Raw genomic sequence first — 18,521 nt, 5'->3', positions numbered from 1 at the left:
GTTTCTACAGGAGAAGATAAGCTGTGGATACCATCAAAATTTATAAAGGTTCGATTTGAACAAGAGAGACCTCTTAATTAGAAGATATGATAGTTCATCAAACAGTGTGGCCATTCAATCTAAACTAACCCATAAATCAAACAAATGATTTTCATTTGATCAGACATAACTTGCCAAGAAGGAACCTCTCCAAAATTAGGGTTTGGGAAGGCTTTTGTTTTTGTCTTCCAGGAGAATGAAGGTAACCAGTGAAGGAATCTGAAGACTGGACAAATAAGACATCTGAAGAAAAGAATGAATCATCCACAGAAAATGTCCCAGGAAAAAAGAGTAAATTGTCCTATTGGCATATCACATCTCCAACCGGATAAAATTTAATAAACCTTTTCAAATGTTTGTATCTACTATTCTCTAGAGACATAAAATACAAATGGTCTTTTTCTAGTTCCAGTTCAATTAAAATTTAAAGTTGGATTTGAAGTAGTTGTGTGGCTTTCTCCTTCTCTAAACCCAAGCATGCTTGTTAAAGTAAAATCCAAAATCTCTGTCTCATGTCAGAAGAGCCACCTGATATGGGAGAGAAGAAAAACTAAAATAAGGGACTATTCTATTGCTACTAATCTCATAATCCTTTGATTTTATTTTGACTCTTTAAAACTTTTTTAAGGTACGCATATTATCTCAAAATTTGTAAGATCCAGCTGGGCGGTGGTGGCGCACGCCTGTAATCCCAGCACTCGGGAGGCAGAGGCAGGTGAATCTCTGTGAGTTCGAGGCCAGCCTGGGCTACAGAGCTAGTCCAGGACAGGCTCCAAAGCTACAGAGAAACCCTGTCTTGAAAAACATATATATATATATATATATATATATATATATATATATATATATATACATATACATATATATATGTATATATATATATAAAATCGATAATGGTCATATACAGTACTAATTCTAGAAATAGATTTCCTCTAGATTCCTATACATGATTTCATGTTCAAGTCTCTATCAAGTAACTAGGAAATAAATTTTCGTACTCCAGATGTATGTAGCAAATTATTGTTCTTTATCCTCTTTGAGATCTGCTGCATGTGACATATAAAATGTTTAAGTTTTCTGCAATGAACCATGACCATGCCTAACAGTGACCTCTGAAGTCTCCAAAAGGAGGATGGGGCCTCACAATGACGACTCCATCTGCATTAGGATAATATGCTGTGGGATGTCTTTCTGTATGCTGTGAATATGTGTTCTTCCTATTAATTAATAAATAAAGCTTCATTGGCCTATGGCAAGGCAGGATGGCGCTAGGTGGGAAATCCAAGATGGATAGAAGAAAGGTGGAGTCATGGCAGATGCTGTGAGCTGCCACCTGGAGAAGCAAGATGTGAGAGAACAGGTAATGCCATGAAGCCATGTGGCAAAACAGAGATTAATAGGAATGGGTTGAGTTGTGAGAGCTATCAAGAAGCCTGAGCCATAGGTCATACAGCTAGTAATTAATATTAAGCCTCTGAGTGATTATTTCATAACTGGCTGTGGAACTGTGAGTGGGAAGAGATTCATCTGGAGAAACTTTCAGCTACAATATTGCCAGTAAGGACTACAACTGCTCAAGACAGCTAAAATGATTCAGCCTCAGAGACTACTCTAGCTAGGACTTGAGATAAACCCTACACTTTGCCGCCATTATGCAGAGACCGGACAATAAATGATACAGCTATCTCTCCCAGGACTTGACAACTAACCCACATTTTTCTTTTCAGAATCCCCAAGATGCCATCCCCTCCAGACAGCAGCAAGTGATTTAAGAACACTACACACATTCTCAAGAGGTAGGATGAGTGGTTTTTGTCATTCCATGGGTTATGGATATTTGTCATTGTTTAGGCTGGTTGGTTACAAGTTATAAGTTATTATTGGTAATGGTTAAAAAAAAAGCTGAACAAAGGAGGCAGATTCAGAGTTCTTGCTTTAAAAAAAGGAAAAAGAAAAAATGGAGATATAGAAATGATAGAATAAAGTGTAGATTATTGTGTCTACTTTGAAAAGAAAAAGGGGAGCTATAAATAGGATAAAAGGGTAGATTACTGAATCTACTTTTATTTTTTTGTGCTAAGGATTGAACCCAGGGCCTTGCGCTTGTTAGGCAAGCATTCTAACACTAAGCTAAATCCTGAATCTACTTTAAAAAAGCAATTACTTGTTTTAAATATTTTACATTGATATGGATCTTTGTATATTGACACAAATTTGAGATTATTTTTGTTAGAACATACTATACATACATTTCTATTCTTGTTTAAGGTGTTGTACTTATTCAACTAATTTAACAATGTAATGCAAATTTCTAGTCCTTGAAAGCTATTATTTCTTTTTCTTTCTTTCTTTTTTTTTTTTTTTTTTTTGGTTTTTCAAGACAGGGTTTCTCTGTGTAGCTTTGTGCCCTTTTCCTGGATCTCGCTCTGTAGCTCAGGCTGGCCTCAAACTCACAGAGTGCTGGGATTAAAGGTGTGTGCCACCACTGCCGGGCGAAAGCTATTATTTCTAACTAATTAGGATATAAAGAAATGCAAATTAGTAATTAGTCAGTACACTCAAACTTGTAATTAGGTATGTTTTCAAGGTCAAACAAAGATATATTTCAGATAGATAGGTTATCTTCAAACACTTCAGAGACCTACAGGATATGGCATTTAAGATATCTTAATAACATAGTTTTTTTTTTATGATAATGAGACCTGACAGCACTAATCTAATTCAGAGAAGATGATGGGTATCAAAGAAACTCCATATGGAGTTTACTTTCTTTGTGGCAAAAGTTAGCCATTGGGCAAGAAACTGCCCTTGCCTCGACTGCTGACAGTATGCTGTCCAAATTGGACAAGCAGGACACAAAAGAAAGTGACTGCTGAATTTTGCCAAGACAAAGTAGGACAGCCCTTCAGAATACCCTGCTTCACAGAAAAGTCTGTCAGATATGCTAGGCCTGTAGGCCAAAGATGGATGCCCCAACATTACAGAAGAACCTTGGGTGACTGTCCAGACAGCGAGGTGTTTCGGTCATTTCTCACATTTTTTGGAAGTGGCTTGCTTGTACTTCCTGCTTTCTTGGGTAATATTTCCTTCTCAGGTCTCTGATGGATTTGAAGACTTTGTAGTTATAGTTATAGTTTTCCTTCTTAACAAATTCAGAAAGGAAACTCACTAAAGAAGTGTAAAGTGTATAGGGTTGAGAGACAATAAAGATAGTTTGGGTAATTCAAGTTAGAATAGAAAATGAATTAGTTATAACACTTTGGACTTATCAAGATAGGATAGATAATGGAGTATTTTCTCTGAATTTGACAAATGTTAAATGACTAGATATTCTTGATGTATTTATTGCCTGTATATATTGTACATAGTTATTGTACTTATTGTATATAGTTTTTCTTATATTAGTTATAACCTTTTTAAAAATTTTAGACAAAAAGGAGGGAAATGGGATATTTTGCTTGTGCTCTAACAAATAAAGCTTGCTTGAAGATCATTAGTTAACCATAGAGGTCTGGAAGTCTGTATAGACAGGAGACAAGAAGTGATATGGTTGGGTGGAGAGAGGAATATAAGACAGGCAGAGACAGGAGCTTGGCCCCTTTTTTGGTTTGAGAAGTCATGGAGGTAACAGGTGACTTGGCTAGCTCCTTCACTTCTCTGATCTTTCAGCATTTACCCATATATCTGACTCCGGGTTTTTATTAAGACCAATTAGAATCCAAGCTACATCCAATGTATATAGAATGTAAGCTTTCAGTCTAACTAATTAGATTGATTTGTTCTTTGTGTGTTGTTAGGAACAGCCTCAATATTTTAGAGAATCAGAGATGTGTAAGAGACAATTTCTATGGCTTAAGGAGGAGGGTGGTCAGCTTTTGGAAAGCCCCAGCTCCCCTTGTGTTTGGGAATGTGAACTTTATTTCACCCTACAGGTAAAATGGACCCTGAAGTAAAAATGACAGTACTTAGGACAAGGTACTTTTGCCTGTTCCCAACTAAATAAAATAATAGGGAATTGGATAATGTATGCTAAGTGCTTAACTTGGGATGGGGCATAAAAGAGGAAGTGTGGAAGGGTATGGTTATTTTAATAGGAATGGTTCATATAGACTCATGTGTTTTAATACTTAACCACAGGGAGTAGCACTATTAGGAGGTATGTTTAAGTTACAGTTAAGCATATACATATGAATGTAGTAACACTGTATTATAAATGAATGGGGCATTGGATAATGTGTGCTAAATGTTTAACTGGGGATGAGTCAGGAAGGAGGAAGAGTGGGAAGGTTAACCAAAAGGAAGAAGCCTCATGAAATTCTACTATCTTACAGGTTAATAATAAATATAAGCTTAAAACTTTGAACAGATGTTTTCCAAATGGATGAATAATGCTGCTCCCAGACCCCAGTGCTAGTAAACTCTTTGTACCAGGTACTGGTCATCTGTCTAGGAATTCCTAGTCAGGAAATTCCCATAGGCATCATAAACAAAAACGGTTATCACCAGTGCTCTTGCTTGGCCACCATAAGTACATAGTGTTGCTGAAGACACCAAAGATTTTGGTTGCAAGGTAGAGAAGTAGAGAGAGAGAGAGAGAGAGAGAGAGAGAGAGAGAGAGAGAGAGAGAGAGAGAGAGAGAGAGCAATCTTGAACTTAGCAGGAATTAATCCCAACTGGGTACTTTTTCATAGAACTGTAAGGTCATGTGAGGGCTGCTGGCAAAGCAAATATGTTAATAGTCTTACCATCTTACAATACCAACCTACTGAGCAAAAATATGTACACTGGTGCAACACTGTCACAACTGCTCATTGGCATAACTAATCTCTCTCTATTGGATTTGAGTCCTGCTTCAGAGAGGAATTCATGCCAGTCACAAACCAAGATTTCCATGGACAGAACCTACTGATGTTTTATTAATGGTGATGTTGTTAGTCTGCCATTTAAATATTAATGTTTAGAATGACAAATTTTTAGTATTCTCATGCTTGGGGAAAGAAGTCGTCAGTCGCAGTAGGTAGTGGGTAATAGGAGACTCATAACTGTTCAGAAAGTGCTAAGAACAAGCAACTGTGTACAACTGGGATGTTGAGTGCCACATGTTGCTGGGTTCTAATGGCTCCCTCAGGGGAGGTGGTGAGAAGGCATGGTGTTAACACATACACCAGGAGTCAGGTGAAAGACAAAGAGCAGACTCATTTATTCAGGAAATATAAGGAAAACCTTATATACTCTCCTCCCAGCACCCAGGCTATGTCCTGATCTGGTGACATTGTGTGGCTGTCCCTCATTGGCTGGGCACAATCAGAACCTCTGACAGCACCTGTGGCTAGGCCCTCAGGCAGATTCTGCACAATAGGGAACTCTGGACAGCACCTGTTGCTAGGCCCAGAGGCAGACTCTAGGTTGGTTTATAAGGAAGTACATTACGTACATACCTTGGCAACTGGTTTGAGCCAATTTCCTCAACCCTGTGGGCCTGTTCTACTACATATTATCATGTCATCATGGCTGAGAGAGGGTCTCACAAGTCTCCTTTACCTCCATGAGGGTCTCTTGGCAGTTAACGAAAGCCATTTCATATTATTATTTTGTGTGGAGTAAATCCCCATTTTTCTTCAGTAGTTCAAAATGAATTTCTGCATGTCCTCAGAGAATTTTTTTGTTGCTGTTGTTTTGGTTTTTTGAGATGGGGTTTCTCTGTGTAGTTCTGGTTGTCTTGGAATTTGCAATGTAGACCAGGCTGAACTCACAGAGATCCACCTGTTTCTGTCTCCAGAGAGCTGGGATTAAAGGCATGTACCACCAAGCACAGAGTCCTTAGAGATTTCTAAGCTGTTTGTGATATGCCCCTGTAGTCACAGTCACAGCCTACCTCTTTACAGTTTCTCACTTTCTTGCTAATTGTAAGGTTTGAGTCTAGTATAAAGATTACTGAAAGTGAACAAAAGATGAGACTCTATTAGAACATTTTCTTTCAGGTTGAATTTGCTTTTATATTGGCAATTTCAGCACTGGGTAAAGGATTTGTCAAATTCAATTCATTTGGTGGCTATAACATCCAATGAACAGAAGACATGGGGATTATGTATGGTATACCTCTATATCTTTTCTCAGAATTATGAATTTTCTGATGTACAGTATAATTAGAGGTCTGTCACATTTTTCATGTTACTACATTTTGTCCTTATTATGATTTAATTTTTTCAAGATGGGTCTATGTACTCCTGACAGTTCTGGAACTCACTATGAAGACCAGGATAGTCTTGGATTTATAGAGATCTTCTTGCTTCTGCATCCTGAGTGCTGGGATTAAAGGCATACACCACATTGCCTGTCTTTATTATGAATTCTTAAATGTTGAACAATATTGTTTGTTTGGTTTTTGAGAAAATATTTCATTATGTAACAGCCTTAGCTGTCCTGGAACTAGCTGTGTACACTAGGCTGGCCCCAAACTCATACCTATCCACTTGCCTCTGCCTCCTGAATGCCAGGATTAGAGGTGTGTGCTACCATTTTCCAGCTATGATAAATAATTATGGCATTTCGCAGTGGCTGGAGTCAAAATTTAGCAATTAAGAGCACTGGCTGCTCTTCCAGAGGACTGGGGGTCCATTTGTAACACACACATAGGTGCTCATAATTGCATGTAACTTCACTCTTGGGGAGTCTTATGCCTTCTACTGGCATTCAGATGTACCTGGCAAACATGTAGTGTACGGAAAGAGCTGAAAGGCAACTCTTTACACATTGGGCAAAGCACACACCCATACACATTTACTATTGCAGAATTTTTAAAAATATGAACTGTGATACTTAGATTTAAAACTTGGTAATAGTCTTTCACACGCTTCTTATCTTTATGTTTCTATTATTACAGTTTGTCTTTCTTGTTGGACTTTCTTTGGACTGACAGCTCCAAAATAATGACACAAAGACTTGTTATTAATTATGAAAGATTGGCCTTTAGCTTAGGCTTGTTCCTAACTTGCTCTTAAAAATTGTTTCTACTAACCTACATTTTGTCAAGTGGTTCTTTACTTCTCCATTCTGTACAACTGACTATTCTCATGTCTTGCTGGCATCTCCTGCCACACCAGATATATCCCAAGTTGCTCTCTCTCCTCATAAGTTCTTCCTATTCTCTCTTGCCTAGTTATTGGTCATTCAGCTTTTTATTAAACCGATCAGAAGGTTCTTTTGAAAACACACATCTTCACAGTACATACAAGGTTATCCTGTAGCATATTATGTATGCTACTGGGATTTATAAGCAGAGAATAGTGAAAAATTACAACTGTAAGGGCTCTCTACAGTATGAGCTCTCTGATGTGTTCTAAGATTTTACAAATGGGTAAAGGACTTGTCACATTCCAGATAGTTGTAAGGTTTCTCTCCAGTATGACGTTTCTGATGTCGTCTAAAATTTGAAATCCATTTAAAGGATATGTCACATTCCAGACATTTGTAAGGTTTCTCTCCAGTATGAATTTTCTGATGTATTCTAAGAAGAGATATCCGGAGAAAGGCCATGTCACAATCTTTGCATTTGAAGGGTTTCTCTCCTGTATGAATTTTCTGATGTCTTTTAAGACTTGAAATCCGGAGAAAGGACATATCACAGTCTTCACATTTGTGAAGTTTCTCTCCAGTATGAATTTTCTGATGTGCTCTGAGGTAGGAGCACCTAATAAAAGATTTGTCACATTCCTTACAACTGTAAGGTCTCTCTCCAGTATGAACTCTCTGATGTGTCAGAAGATACGAGTTATGGGTGAAGGATTTGTCACATTCCATACATTTGTAAGGTCTGTCTCCAGTATGGATTTTCTGATGTGCTCTAAGATTTGAACGTTGGCTGAAGGATTTGTCACATTCTCCACATTTGTAAGGTTTCTCTCCAGTATGAATTCTCTGATGTCTAGTGAGGCTTGAGGCAGCACTGAAGTACTTCCCACATTTCCCACACTGGTGTGGTTTCTCTCCAATGGAGAATTTTTGTTGCAAAAGACTGTATGCAGAGTCAAAAAAGGCATCATATTCTCCCTGCCTGTGTTGTGTCTTTGCAGTGTACAGTCTCTGATCTTGAGTAATGCTGGAACACAAATTTAATGATTTCTCACAATCTTTAGATTTGGAAGGCTCTTTTCCAGTGTGCATGCTTTCATGTCGATCTGTGTTTGATGAGTCAACACAGACATCCCTGGGATTACTGCATGTGTAGTTATTAGTGTTTTCTATAGTTTCACTTGATCTATAAAGTGCACACGTGCAGGGGTCATGAAACACTTTGCTATACTCATTATACTGACAAGACTCCTTTTCAGTCTTCACATGTTGATAGACAGGATCACATATATAATAGTTCCCTGAAAATGAGTATAATTCAGATTAAAAGGGCTTATTCCAAGATTAAACCTTTGATAAATAACTGTCTTCCTAAATTCTCTCTTAAGTGAACCAGGATGTACTCACACGTTTTTCTTTCACTATAATTGAATGTATTCTCTCAAAAACAGCCTGCCAGCATTCAAGGTCTATGTTATAATAGGTATCTCATCCTTATCAAAAATGTCTAATGGCACAAGATGGATCAGGAAATTGAGGAATTAACAATTAGCTTTGGGATAGAGCTCATTGACTGATTATATTTAGAGTACCTGCCTCTATTTTTAAATATTTCTTCTCAGAAATTGATGAAGAGGAGTTTATTTCAATCCCAGGTTAACAGTATTTACACTTACTAAGTGATAGGTAATGAGGAGTACTGGTCAGAAGACACAGTTCCTTTAAAGATTAAAGTCTTACTTAAAAGCATCAGAGGGTTTTTTCTCTCTAGAAAAACACATTAGATCTTCAAAAGTAATGGATGTAAAGGAAGTTTCTGCCAGTCACAAGAGGCTCAGATCATCTGAGGCAGAGCTGTCATGGGCAGCTATTGCTTATTTCTATCCTCCACTGTCTGAGCTCCACACACTGCTGTGTTTCTTAACTTTCCTCATAGGGTTATTTTCAAGTCCATTTGGTACACTGATTCCTGAGATTATTTTCCAGAAGGCTATCTGTGTATTCTCCACTGGGACAAAAATGAAAAATGTAATATGAAGACAAGTATGCAAAGAAGGTAATTGTCCCAGTCACTCTCTAGACCACCCTGGTTGTGGCTACTCTCTCCTCTCTATATTCCAGGGCAATCTCATTTGCTCTGGACAGGTGACCAGGACTACCTTGCATATAACAATCCACGTGTTCTGTGAGGTAGCCCATGACTCATATTAGAAGTTTTAGAAAGAATACAGACGTCTAACCCAGTACTGTTATCAGTATATGAAGAGAACATGAAATAGAGGAATCTAGGAATGATTTCCAATTTATATTTCCTGTCATAGCTTTAGCATATTTAAGAATAATTTTCAGTTCCCCTATCTTGAGTTTTTTCTCAGAAAACCATGTGAGGTACAATGATGAATTTGTAGCTTTAAGTTATGTATGGAAATATTATATGCTACTGGGTTTCTGGATGCATTTTGGAACCAAAATGAGTTCATAATACCTCTAACATGGAAAATGGAAAGAAAGGTCAAATTCCATGAAAAAGTTCTTTTCTACTTCCAAACTTTCCCTAGTCTTACTTTGTTTCCAAGACAGCTTAACAGAGTTTACAACCTACGATGTAGGTACATACAAAGGATGAGTTAGGTGTTCTACAAGCAAAGTGTTCTCACCCACAGAGAGCAGGTTGCCGTAATTCTCCAACATCACATCAATGTACAAAGCCCTCTGAGCAGAGTCTAGGCATTCCCACTCCTCCTGGGAGAAGTTCACAGTCACATCCTTGAATGTCAGCAGACCCAGCAGATCCTGAAATGAAAAGGTACAGTTGAATCATATGATCCTGGGAAGCATGCTTTCCTTGACATAAGGAGACTTGAGGAAATTAGGGATATAGATGAGCAAAGACAATTAGTCAATGTGATGATTGCTGATATAGTCACACTCTATACTGAATGTTCTAAGTTCCTGAAATCAGGATGACACAATAGTTTCACAAGCAGATTCATTAAAAAAAAGAGACACATATTTAAGGCCTGGACATGACTATCTATTTCTTATGGATGTTGTGTTTATGTCCCACAGCATCACAGTGTACATGTCTCAAGAGGAAAACAGTCATGAGGAAATGTGCTTTAATTGCTCTATCACACTAAAATACTGATAGTGAATCAATTCTGTACATTCCTTGATTCTATGCCTACATGATTGTATTCTAACATGCTCAGTTCCTATGTTTAAACTCCATTCCATCAGTGCCATTCCATTACAGAGAACAGGTAGATATGGAAGACAGAATTCATGGTTGGCTTTATAGGCAAAGAATTTTTTTTACCCCCACAGTAACAAGGAGTACAACAGCACTGCATAATGTCAATTTTAACATTAAAATATAAGATCAAGTAGTCTATAGAATTACTTTTATAGGAATATCTGAGCCACAATCAATCAGATAGAAAAATCCACATCAGCCATATTTGATATAATCTAAAATTTCTTTTAAAAAAATAGGCATAGGTCAACTTAGACAAGTAACATTTTCAGAAGATTTGAAGAATATTTTACTCTCAAAGAGTTATAAAAGTTGAGGGAAGTTCAAAAGCACATCAAATAATGTTTAAGTTGCAGCTAAGCATGTACAAGTAAGTGTAGTGACTTCAGGTGAATTCAGAAGAGTCAGATGTCCTGAGAGTCATGAATATATTAAAGTGTGTGAGAATCACTGTCACCTTCCAGTGCTTTGCAAATATATAGTTCAGAAGACTGGCTCAGGGGAACACTTGAGCTACTGTGTCTGGATTTGCAGTCCTCAAGGTGTTCCTTTTTAGTACTTATGCTGTATTGTCTAACAGATTTTTAGGTTAGCAGTGCTTATGATTCTTCTTTTATTTCTCTGGAAGTGCACACTGGTGACACACTCTGTCTGAGCCATGAGTCAGGGATGGAAATGCAAACCTTTGGGTCAGAGCCCATTCCCCAGATCTCCACTTTAAAACCCTGTAGCTTCAGGGTTGGGGAGAGGCATGACTCTCACAGGAACTGACTAGAGCAAGGCAATCATGAGGAATGTTCTTTCTGCATCGAATGGGATGGTTTATGCACATCAATCAGTCAGTGTCCTCAAGACATTATTCCTGATACATTCCATATAATGCTACATAATGAGTCCCATCCAGAAAGAAGGGCTGCACAATGGGATCCTGTCTGGGGGAGTAAAAAAAAGGAAATAAAAAATACTGATCTTTCTAGTTTGAGAAGTTACCACTGAGCATCCTAAATGAGTGATGTAAGCAGCAATTCTCCTGAGACAAACAGATAGCAGGTGTCAACAAACACATGGACACATCATCACTACTGTGATATTAAACACCAAGGAGAAATACAAGTAGGCTACAGTCTGACTCTACATTCAAGAATATCAGTTTCATGGCAACATCAATCCATGTTCTGCATTGTCTAGTGTGCATAAATTTTTAATAGTAGGAACCAAGTATTCCATAGCATCAAAAATCAAGATATGTCTCTTTTAATTCCACACATTGCTAAGATGGTGTGACAACTATCCCATGTTTCAATGCGCTTTTTCTAACTATGATTCAAGGAAATACGACAGGCCCACAAATAGAGCCTACATGCCACAGGAATCCTCATCCACTAATATATAAAGTTATAGTCCATCTTCTACAGCAATTGGGCTTCGATATATGTTTTGTTTACATGTTAGAATGGAAAATTTTTCAAAATTAAGGCCATAAGTCCATGTAAGATATTTACCTTTAAATAATTGGGGAAGAGTAGAATTAAGAAAAGTGGCCGGGTGGTGGTGGTGCACGCCTTTAATCCCAGCACTCGGGAGGCAGAGGCAAGCGGATCTCTGTGAGTTCGAGGCCAGCCTGGTCTCCAAAGTGAGTTCCAGGAAAGGCGCAAAGCTACACAGAGAAACCCTGTCTCAAAAAATTAAAAAAAGAGAAAAAAAAAAAAAAAGAAAAAAGAAAAAAAAGAAAAAGAAAAGTGCTCCAGGAGATGTGGAATTATTGAATTACTATATATAGCAGTAGTCATAAAAAATGGTATAGGCAGACAATTAGACAGGAATATAACAGAATATGAGACAGGATCCAGAAAGAATACTGTAGAGCTATGCCCATTTACTATTAATAAAGTAGGCAAATTGATAGATTAGAGTACGATGGCCTTTTCACCAAATGGTGCTGGCAAAACTGGATCCAGCAAGAATTAGATTCTTATCTTTTATTTGTACAAAAATCCATTAAAATGGATCAAAAGCCTTATTTAAAGCCAGACACACAGAAACCTAGAAAACAGGGAATACCCATGAAAATATTGGGATGGGCAAGGATTTACTGATTAGAAAGAAAACCACCAGCACAAGAACTGACCCTAGCAGCAACAGAAACTGTCAGCAGAGCACACAGACACCCCACAGAATGGGGGAGGATCTGTACCAGCGATACTCTGGATAGGGCTCATATAAAGAATTTACAAACAATTACAGATATTAAATACCAGAGGAATAAAACTACCAACCAACAAATGGGCAAATGAACTAAATAGGCACTTTCAAAGACAAATAAACAGCCACAAAATAGTGCAAAAGACTTCAGGATTTTTAAAATGCCATCATGGAAACACAGACTAAAACTACTTTGAAATACTGCTTCACCCCAGAGAAAAGAATCCCCATTAACTGTTGGTGTGTGTGTGGAGTGTAAATTAATACAGCCATTGTGGGAATCAGTCTGGAGATTATTGAAAAAAACTGAAGACAGAACTAACATAAGACTCAGCTCTCTCACTCCTGGGCATATACCTAGGGTACTCCACGCCCCAACATAGAGATATTTACATCTTATGTTCACTGAACTGTATTCACCACAGCAAAGTATTGGAATCAACTTAATTGTCTATCAACAGGTCAGTGGATAATGAAAATGATACACATATAAAATGGAATAGTATTCAGCTGAATAGAAATATGTAATAAAATATAGAGCACCCAGGGGTCTGGGGGTTAGCTACATCTGGCATGGGATATCTGAGGGAAAAAAATCTATGTACACTATGCTCTTGTGTCTGTTAACTTTATTCCTTTAAGACTAAATTCTATCAATATAACTATAGCTCCATCAGGCATTCAGGGCAGGAATAACTCTAGACATACCAAGCTCTATATCCCTCTACTATATTTCTCTGGGACAAAATCCTGTTTTCATAGCTTCAGGTCAGTCCAGTTCCCCAGCTCATAGTCCTGCTAATGACTAACTGCTTCCAGCTTCATCTTCCAGTATCCTCTTTCTCCATTTCTGCTACTCTGGGAACCTATTCTCTCTTACCATGCTGTCTGCCTGTTTCTACAGAAAATGCCTGCTCTTTATTTCCCTGGGCACGTGGTTCTCTGCCTCCTCTGGAATGTTATTCTATCTCTCACCTTGATATGTAAAAACCTCTTTTGTTCTCGGTCAGTTGCTCTAGAGAACCACTAGGCCTCGGGTCAGGGGGGTAGGGGGGATAGTCTGAGCTTCATTTGCACAGGAAGCAAACTTATGTGTCTCCAGCCAGCTTGTCTCCTAGGCTCAGCAGGGGAGTTAGTGACTTAGGAGATCAGCAGGTCTGGGCAGCTGAATTGTTTGCCAACTGGACTGGGCAAGCAAGAATTTCATAGTAGAAGACAGCTGAAATATTAAAGGCTGGATATCACCAAATATTCATATTAAATGGCTTGCCTCTTGACTGACCTTTGGCATGTCAAGGTATAGCTTTAATACACAGCTGAATCTCTATAATATATTCTTGCGGCCTGCAAGAATAAAAATTTGCAAGAAAATGGATGGACTCAAATATGTAATATTAAGTGAGGTTATACAGTGTCAGAAGGAAGAAATCATATTTTCTCCCAAATGCAGAATCTAGCCAACAATATGTGTATATGGAAATAATGTACATGTGGGCACAGCAGAACACAAAGAAAAGAGAACAAGAAACATTAAATATCAGGGTTGAGGTAGAACTGAATGCAGGTAATGGGCACAAGTTATAAAAAAGTCATAAAAAAAGGGTACAAATGTACATTGAGTTGCATAATCTTTTGATGGATCTGGTTAATTTTTGTCTGTAATTATTTTGTCTGCTCGTTTGTTCACAATATTTTTCATAACAAAGTTAAAACAACCAACCAGAAGCAAAAAATTAAAGGCTTCCAATGTCTGAAACTATAACATTTCTACAAAATAAGGAAGACATAACTACTGACCTGGGACATGTTTACTGGAGAATCAGCCATTTCTCTTCTTTGAGTTTTTCTTTCAGGAACAATGAACAAATGGTTTGTTGCCCTTTCATATAAGGAGTCAAAAAGAAACAGCAAAAATTAATACTGAAAGCTGTTAAAGAAAAATGTCAAAACACTTGTAAAGACCAAGAAATATAATATAACCAGGTGTCTAGTTAATGATCCTAAAGCCAGGAGAGCATGGAACAATATTTGAAGCTTGGGGAGAAAATCACTGTCAACCATATTGTTGCATCTAGAAAAATTCTATCTTAAAATTGATGGAGATGTAAGTACAGTTCAAGATATTTATAAAGTAAAACAATTCATTTCAACAAAGCAGGACAGCAGACAATGTATCAAAGGCAAAATACATACAGGAGGAATCATCCATGAGAACATGGGCAAACATAAACTTCATGTGAAAAACATAAACACAGGAGAAATGGGAAGTAATCATCCATGTTCAAGACAGAAAACCACTAATTCTCACAGAGGAGAGGAATACTATGAATAACTCAACCAACAACATCAAAAACAAAAGCATGGGGAATAAAAACGATAGCAACAAAATACCTAGCCACACCAGAAATATAAAAAATCCTCAAGTGAAATAAACACAGCATAAGACCCAGCTGTTCTACTCCTTGGTATCTGCTCTGGCACAGGCATGGCACAAGGGACAGCTTGAGTCCTGGGGCAGAGGACACTGCTTGACAAAGTTCCAGCAAAACTTTGCCAAGAGATTGGTTCACCAGCATGCTGGCTTCTGCTTTCCCTTCAGGAGCATTCCTTTGCAAAATGAGGCAGGAGGAGGAGGGCAGATTCTGCTCATGCAGCCCCTGTGGAAATATACGTATGCTCCCAAGAGAAAACTTTGAAGACAGGGGTCACAGCATGAAAGGTGAGCTAGAGTAAGAAGAGTCTTCCTTGTACCTCAAGGACTGTGGTACCAGTAGGGAAAATTCTGAGAAATGTCTTAACTTAGCTCTGGATACAAGATGTCACAAGCATATCCGTTACCCTGTACTGCAGCCTATATTGAAGAAATAATAGTGTGGGTTGCCAGGTGGTGATAATGCAGGTCTTTAATCCCAGCTCTTGGGAGGCAGAGGCAGGTGGATCTCTGTGAGTTCCAGGACACGCTCCGAAGTTACACAGAAAAACCTGTCTCAAAAAAACATAAAAACCAACCAACCAACCAAACAAACAAACAAAAAAAAGAGTGAGTTGATGAAAAAGGAATGAGATGCCAGGGTCTTCCTTTCTGAAAGCGTATGAAAAGAACAGGCCTCTACTATAGAACTGAGGAAAAGAAAAATATTATAATCAGTTAGTTAAATGCTTATTATGAGATATTTCATAACCCCTGCATTTTAGAAAATATAAAATGATTCTATATGTAACCTGGTTAAGGTAAAAATAATTTCAGACTGTCTAATATAATATAACTGCATAAGTAGCCAGCCTAGTTACAGGCTGTAAAATCAGAAGGTCCTACACTTTGCAGACCCTGAGAAATTTGTAATTTGCTGATTTTACAAATGCTGTCTGAAGATATTGTTTCAAATAAGACTGTCTGTTTTGTACTTTGCTTTTTCAGTCTGAACATTTAATGGGGAAACACCTAAGAGATTCAATGCTCTAATGCTTGTCAAATGACTTATGTAGTATATATGCTATATAAATAAAGAGTTTTTCTGATTAAGAGAAAGAGTTGCTGAACCCTCAGATGTGCATTCATCCTTTTCTCCCCCCCACCCACTCGACTCTTCTTTGGGAACTGAACCCCACTGAAGCTTTGGGAATGCTCAAAGAACTTGACATCCAATTCCAGAGATACTTGCTCAGCTATGTTCATTACTGTTCTACTCACAATAGCTACAAAAGGGAAACAACCTAAATGTCCTTCAACTGACAACTGGATAGTGAAAATGTGGTACATATACAATATGCAATAGTATTTATCTGTAAAGAAAACTGTAATCATGAGCTTTGCAAGTACATGGATGGACCTAGAAAATACATTGAATGAGGGAACTCAGACCCAAACACAGACATTGCACGTTGTTTCTCATAGGAAGTTCCTAGTTCCAAATCTTCAGATGTGAGTACACAACCTGCAGTAACTGTGTAACCAGAAAAGTAAAAAGAGACCACAGTGGGGTATAGTAGAGACTGGAGTAAGGGGAAACAAGTGATCTGAAGGGGAAAAAGAAAAACGGGGTGGGGGGGGGGGGGGTAGATTTAATTATGGAGAAGGGACAGACATAAACAAGGGTGAAATAACAGTAAAGATGTTAAAGAGACATAAGGAATTATACTACCATTGATGTATCCTAGATATCCCACAACACATGTAAGTCTGCGTAAGCACACACATTGACAGTATAAATGAAGAGTTCCCATCTGGACTGATGATGCTCCTTACGAGAGCCATAGATTTTCTAACAGAATTGCTGAAACCAGCCACGAGAAGCCTACTTAGAAGTTGTTGGTCACAAATGTCGAAGAGACTCTCAATACAATTTAGGCTATTGCTGTTGCCCATGGTTGCCTCCTAGATGTCAGGCACTACTGTTGAAGGTGAGCCACTACTGCTGAAGAGGCCATGCACTTCAGACACAAAACCCAGAGGACTCCAGATGGTTATGACCTAAAGCCTCCTCTCTGGGGGGTAGTTTTCATGGTTCCAGAAGGCATACAACCTTCCAAAGGAAGGAGCCAGCCAACAGTCCTACCCAGCTATGACTCCCATGAACCACAACAATAATCTGCACTGCACGATAGCCCTAAGGGTGCAAGAGTGGCACACAACCTTGGTGGTAACCAACAGCTTCTAATTGGATTAAGACCCTCTCGACAAGAGGAAAGTCATGGCTGGTACTGGAAACCTGGCTAGTTTCCCTAGAGCTAGTAAGGGCATGGATCTTGGAGGAGAACCTACAATCACTTTTTTACTAAATCAGCATAATCCCTAACTGCATTCTAAATATTTTCCTTATTCACATGGATAACTGAGTTCTCACCCCTCATGGAAAGTTCTTTTTGGAACACATGGAGATTAAAACAGAAAATCACAATCAGTCAAAATGCAAGTTGTGATGTTCATGCCCCAGTGATACATAAGCAACACATCTTCTTCACCTCAGGCTCAGGGAACACTGAGAAAGAGGGGTGGGAACATTGGAAGAGACAGAAGAAATAAAAAATTATATTTTCTATAACTGCTCTTCACATAATTAAACTTAGTAGGGGGCTAGAGAGAAGGCTCAGTGCTTCAGAGCACCTGTTGTTCTCTTTGAACAAAAACCCAAATAGTCAATAAAATTAGGGAGGGAGGGAGGGAGGGAGGGAGGGGGAGAGGGAGAGAGAGAAAGAGAGAGAGAGAACAAAATTAAAAATCCTTGAGCTAACTAGGACAAAGAAAGATGTTTCACAGAGATGGGAGGGAACCTAATATTGTGAAATTTGCCGTATTTCTTGAAGTGGTTTATGTGATCAGTTCAAACTCCAGGACATTTAACCTTCCCACAACATACTTCATAGAAATAGTAAAGAGAAACCTAGAATTCATATTGACACAAATTCCCTGGGTACAGAGCAACCCCAGGTAAATGTTACAATGCTGGAGCTACCTCAGTGTGATTCCAGATGACACTGCGGAGCCACACGACCACAGCATCCTAGAAACGGGAGAAGACAAAGAAACAGCCCAATGTACTACAGCAGCAGAACCTGCCCAATAGCAATGGCCATGTGAATGTCACCAAAATACCACAAACACATGTTGCAGACAAGGGCATTCACAGCAGAACTTCAGAGCCGGCTTCCTTAGGAACAGCAGAGAAACTGCTCGCACCCGGTCCTTCCCTCCCGCGTCCCAGCCCCGCAGCTCCTCTGACCTGGGAGGTTCCAGGGCCGCCGGGCTGCGGTTCCCGCCACTGCGCTGTGACTGTGACTTTCCCAGGCCGCCCGCGCGGAGACTGCGGCTCCGGGAGGTTTCAGGTCCCGAGGACCCGCCGGGTCTTCCTCATGCAGTCCGGGAACACGCCATTCCCCAAGTCCAACACAGAATGGTGGTATTTCCTGTCCCTTCAACCTGGTTCCTTGGAGCCTCTCCTCCTGGCCCTGCCCA

The 18,521-nt window shown here is 38.9% G+C and overlaps 1 protein-coding gene and 1 long non-coding RNA gene across 3 annotated transcripts in view; one reads left to right on the top strand and one right to left on the bottom strand.

Moving 5' to 3' along the window:
- Positions 1–6,457, top strand: part of LOC118576630 — an 18,754-nt gene extending 12,297 nt beyond the window's left edge. Inside the window, exons 2-3 of the long non-coding RNA XR_004943961.1 lie at positions 1,767–1,835; positions 6,251–6,457. This is a non-coding gene — a long non-coding RNA (uncharacterized LOC118576630). The remainder of the gene's footprint in view (positions 1–1,766; positions 1,836–6,250) is intronic.
- Positions 1–18,521, bottom strand: part of LOC118576629 (zinc finger protein 54-like) — a 25,144-nt gene extending 6,623 nt beyond the window's left edge. The window contains exons 1-4 of one of the 2 annotated variants that reach the window (XM_036176822.1): positions 18,289–18,521; positions 14,366–14,447; positions 9,768–9,903; positions 6,981–8,411 (exon numbers count right to left, since the gene is read on the bottom strand). In XM_036176822.1, the coding sequence (XP_036032715.1) occupies positions 7,387–8,411; positions 9,768–9,903; positions 14,366–14,395 (1,191 nt within the window). In that variant the 5' untranslated portion in view covers positions 14,396–14,447; positions 18,289–18,521 and the 3' untranslated portion in view covers positions 6,981–7,386. Of the gene's footprint in view, positions 1–6,980; positions 8,412–9,767; positions 9,904–14,365; positions 14,448–18,288 lie in introns of those variants that run through there. The other variant, XR_004943960.1, reaches the window with a different exon arrangement.

The sequence above is a fragment of the Onychomys torridus genome, unplaced genomic scaffold, assembly GCF_903995425.1.
Source record: "Onychomys torridus unplaced genomic scaffold, mOncTor1.1, whole genome shotgun sequence".
Taxonomy (NCBI): domain Eukaryota; kingdom Metazoa; phylum Chordata; class Mammalia; order Rodentia; family Cricetidae; genus Onychomys; species Onychomys torridus.
Note: the sequence above shows the minus strand (reverse complement) of the source record. Positions and strands in the feature narration are given on the sequence as shown.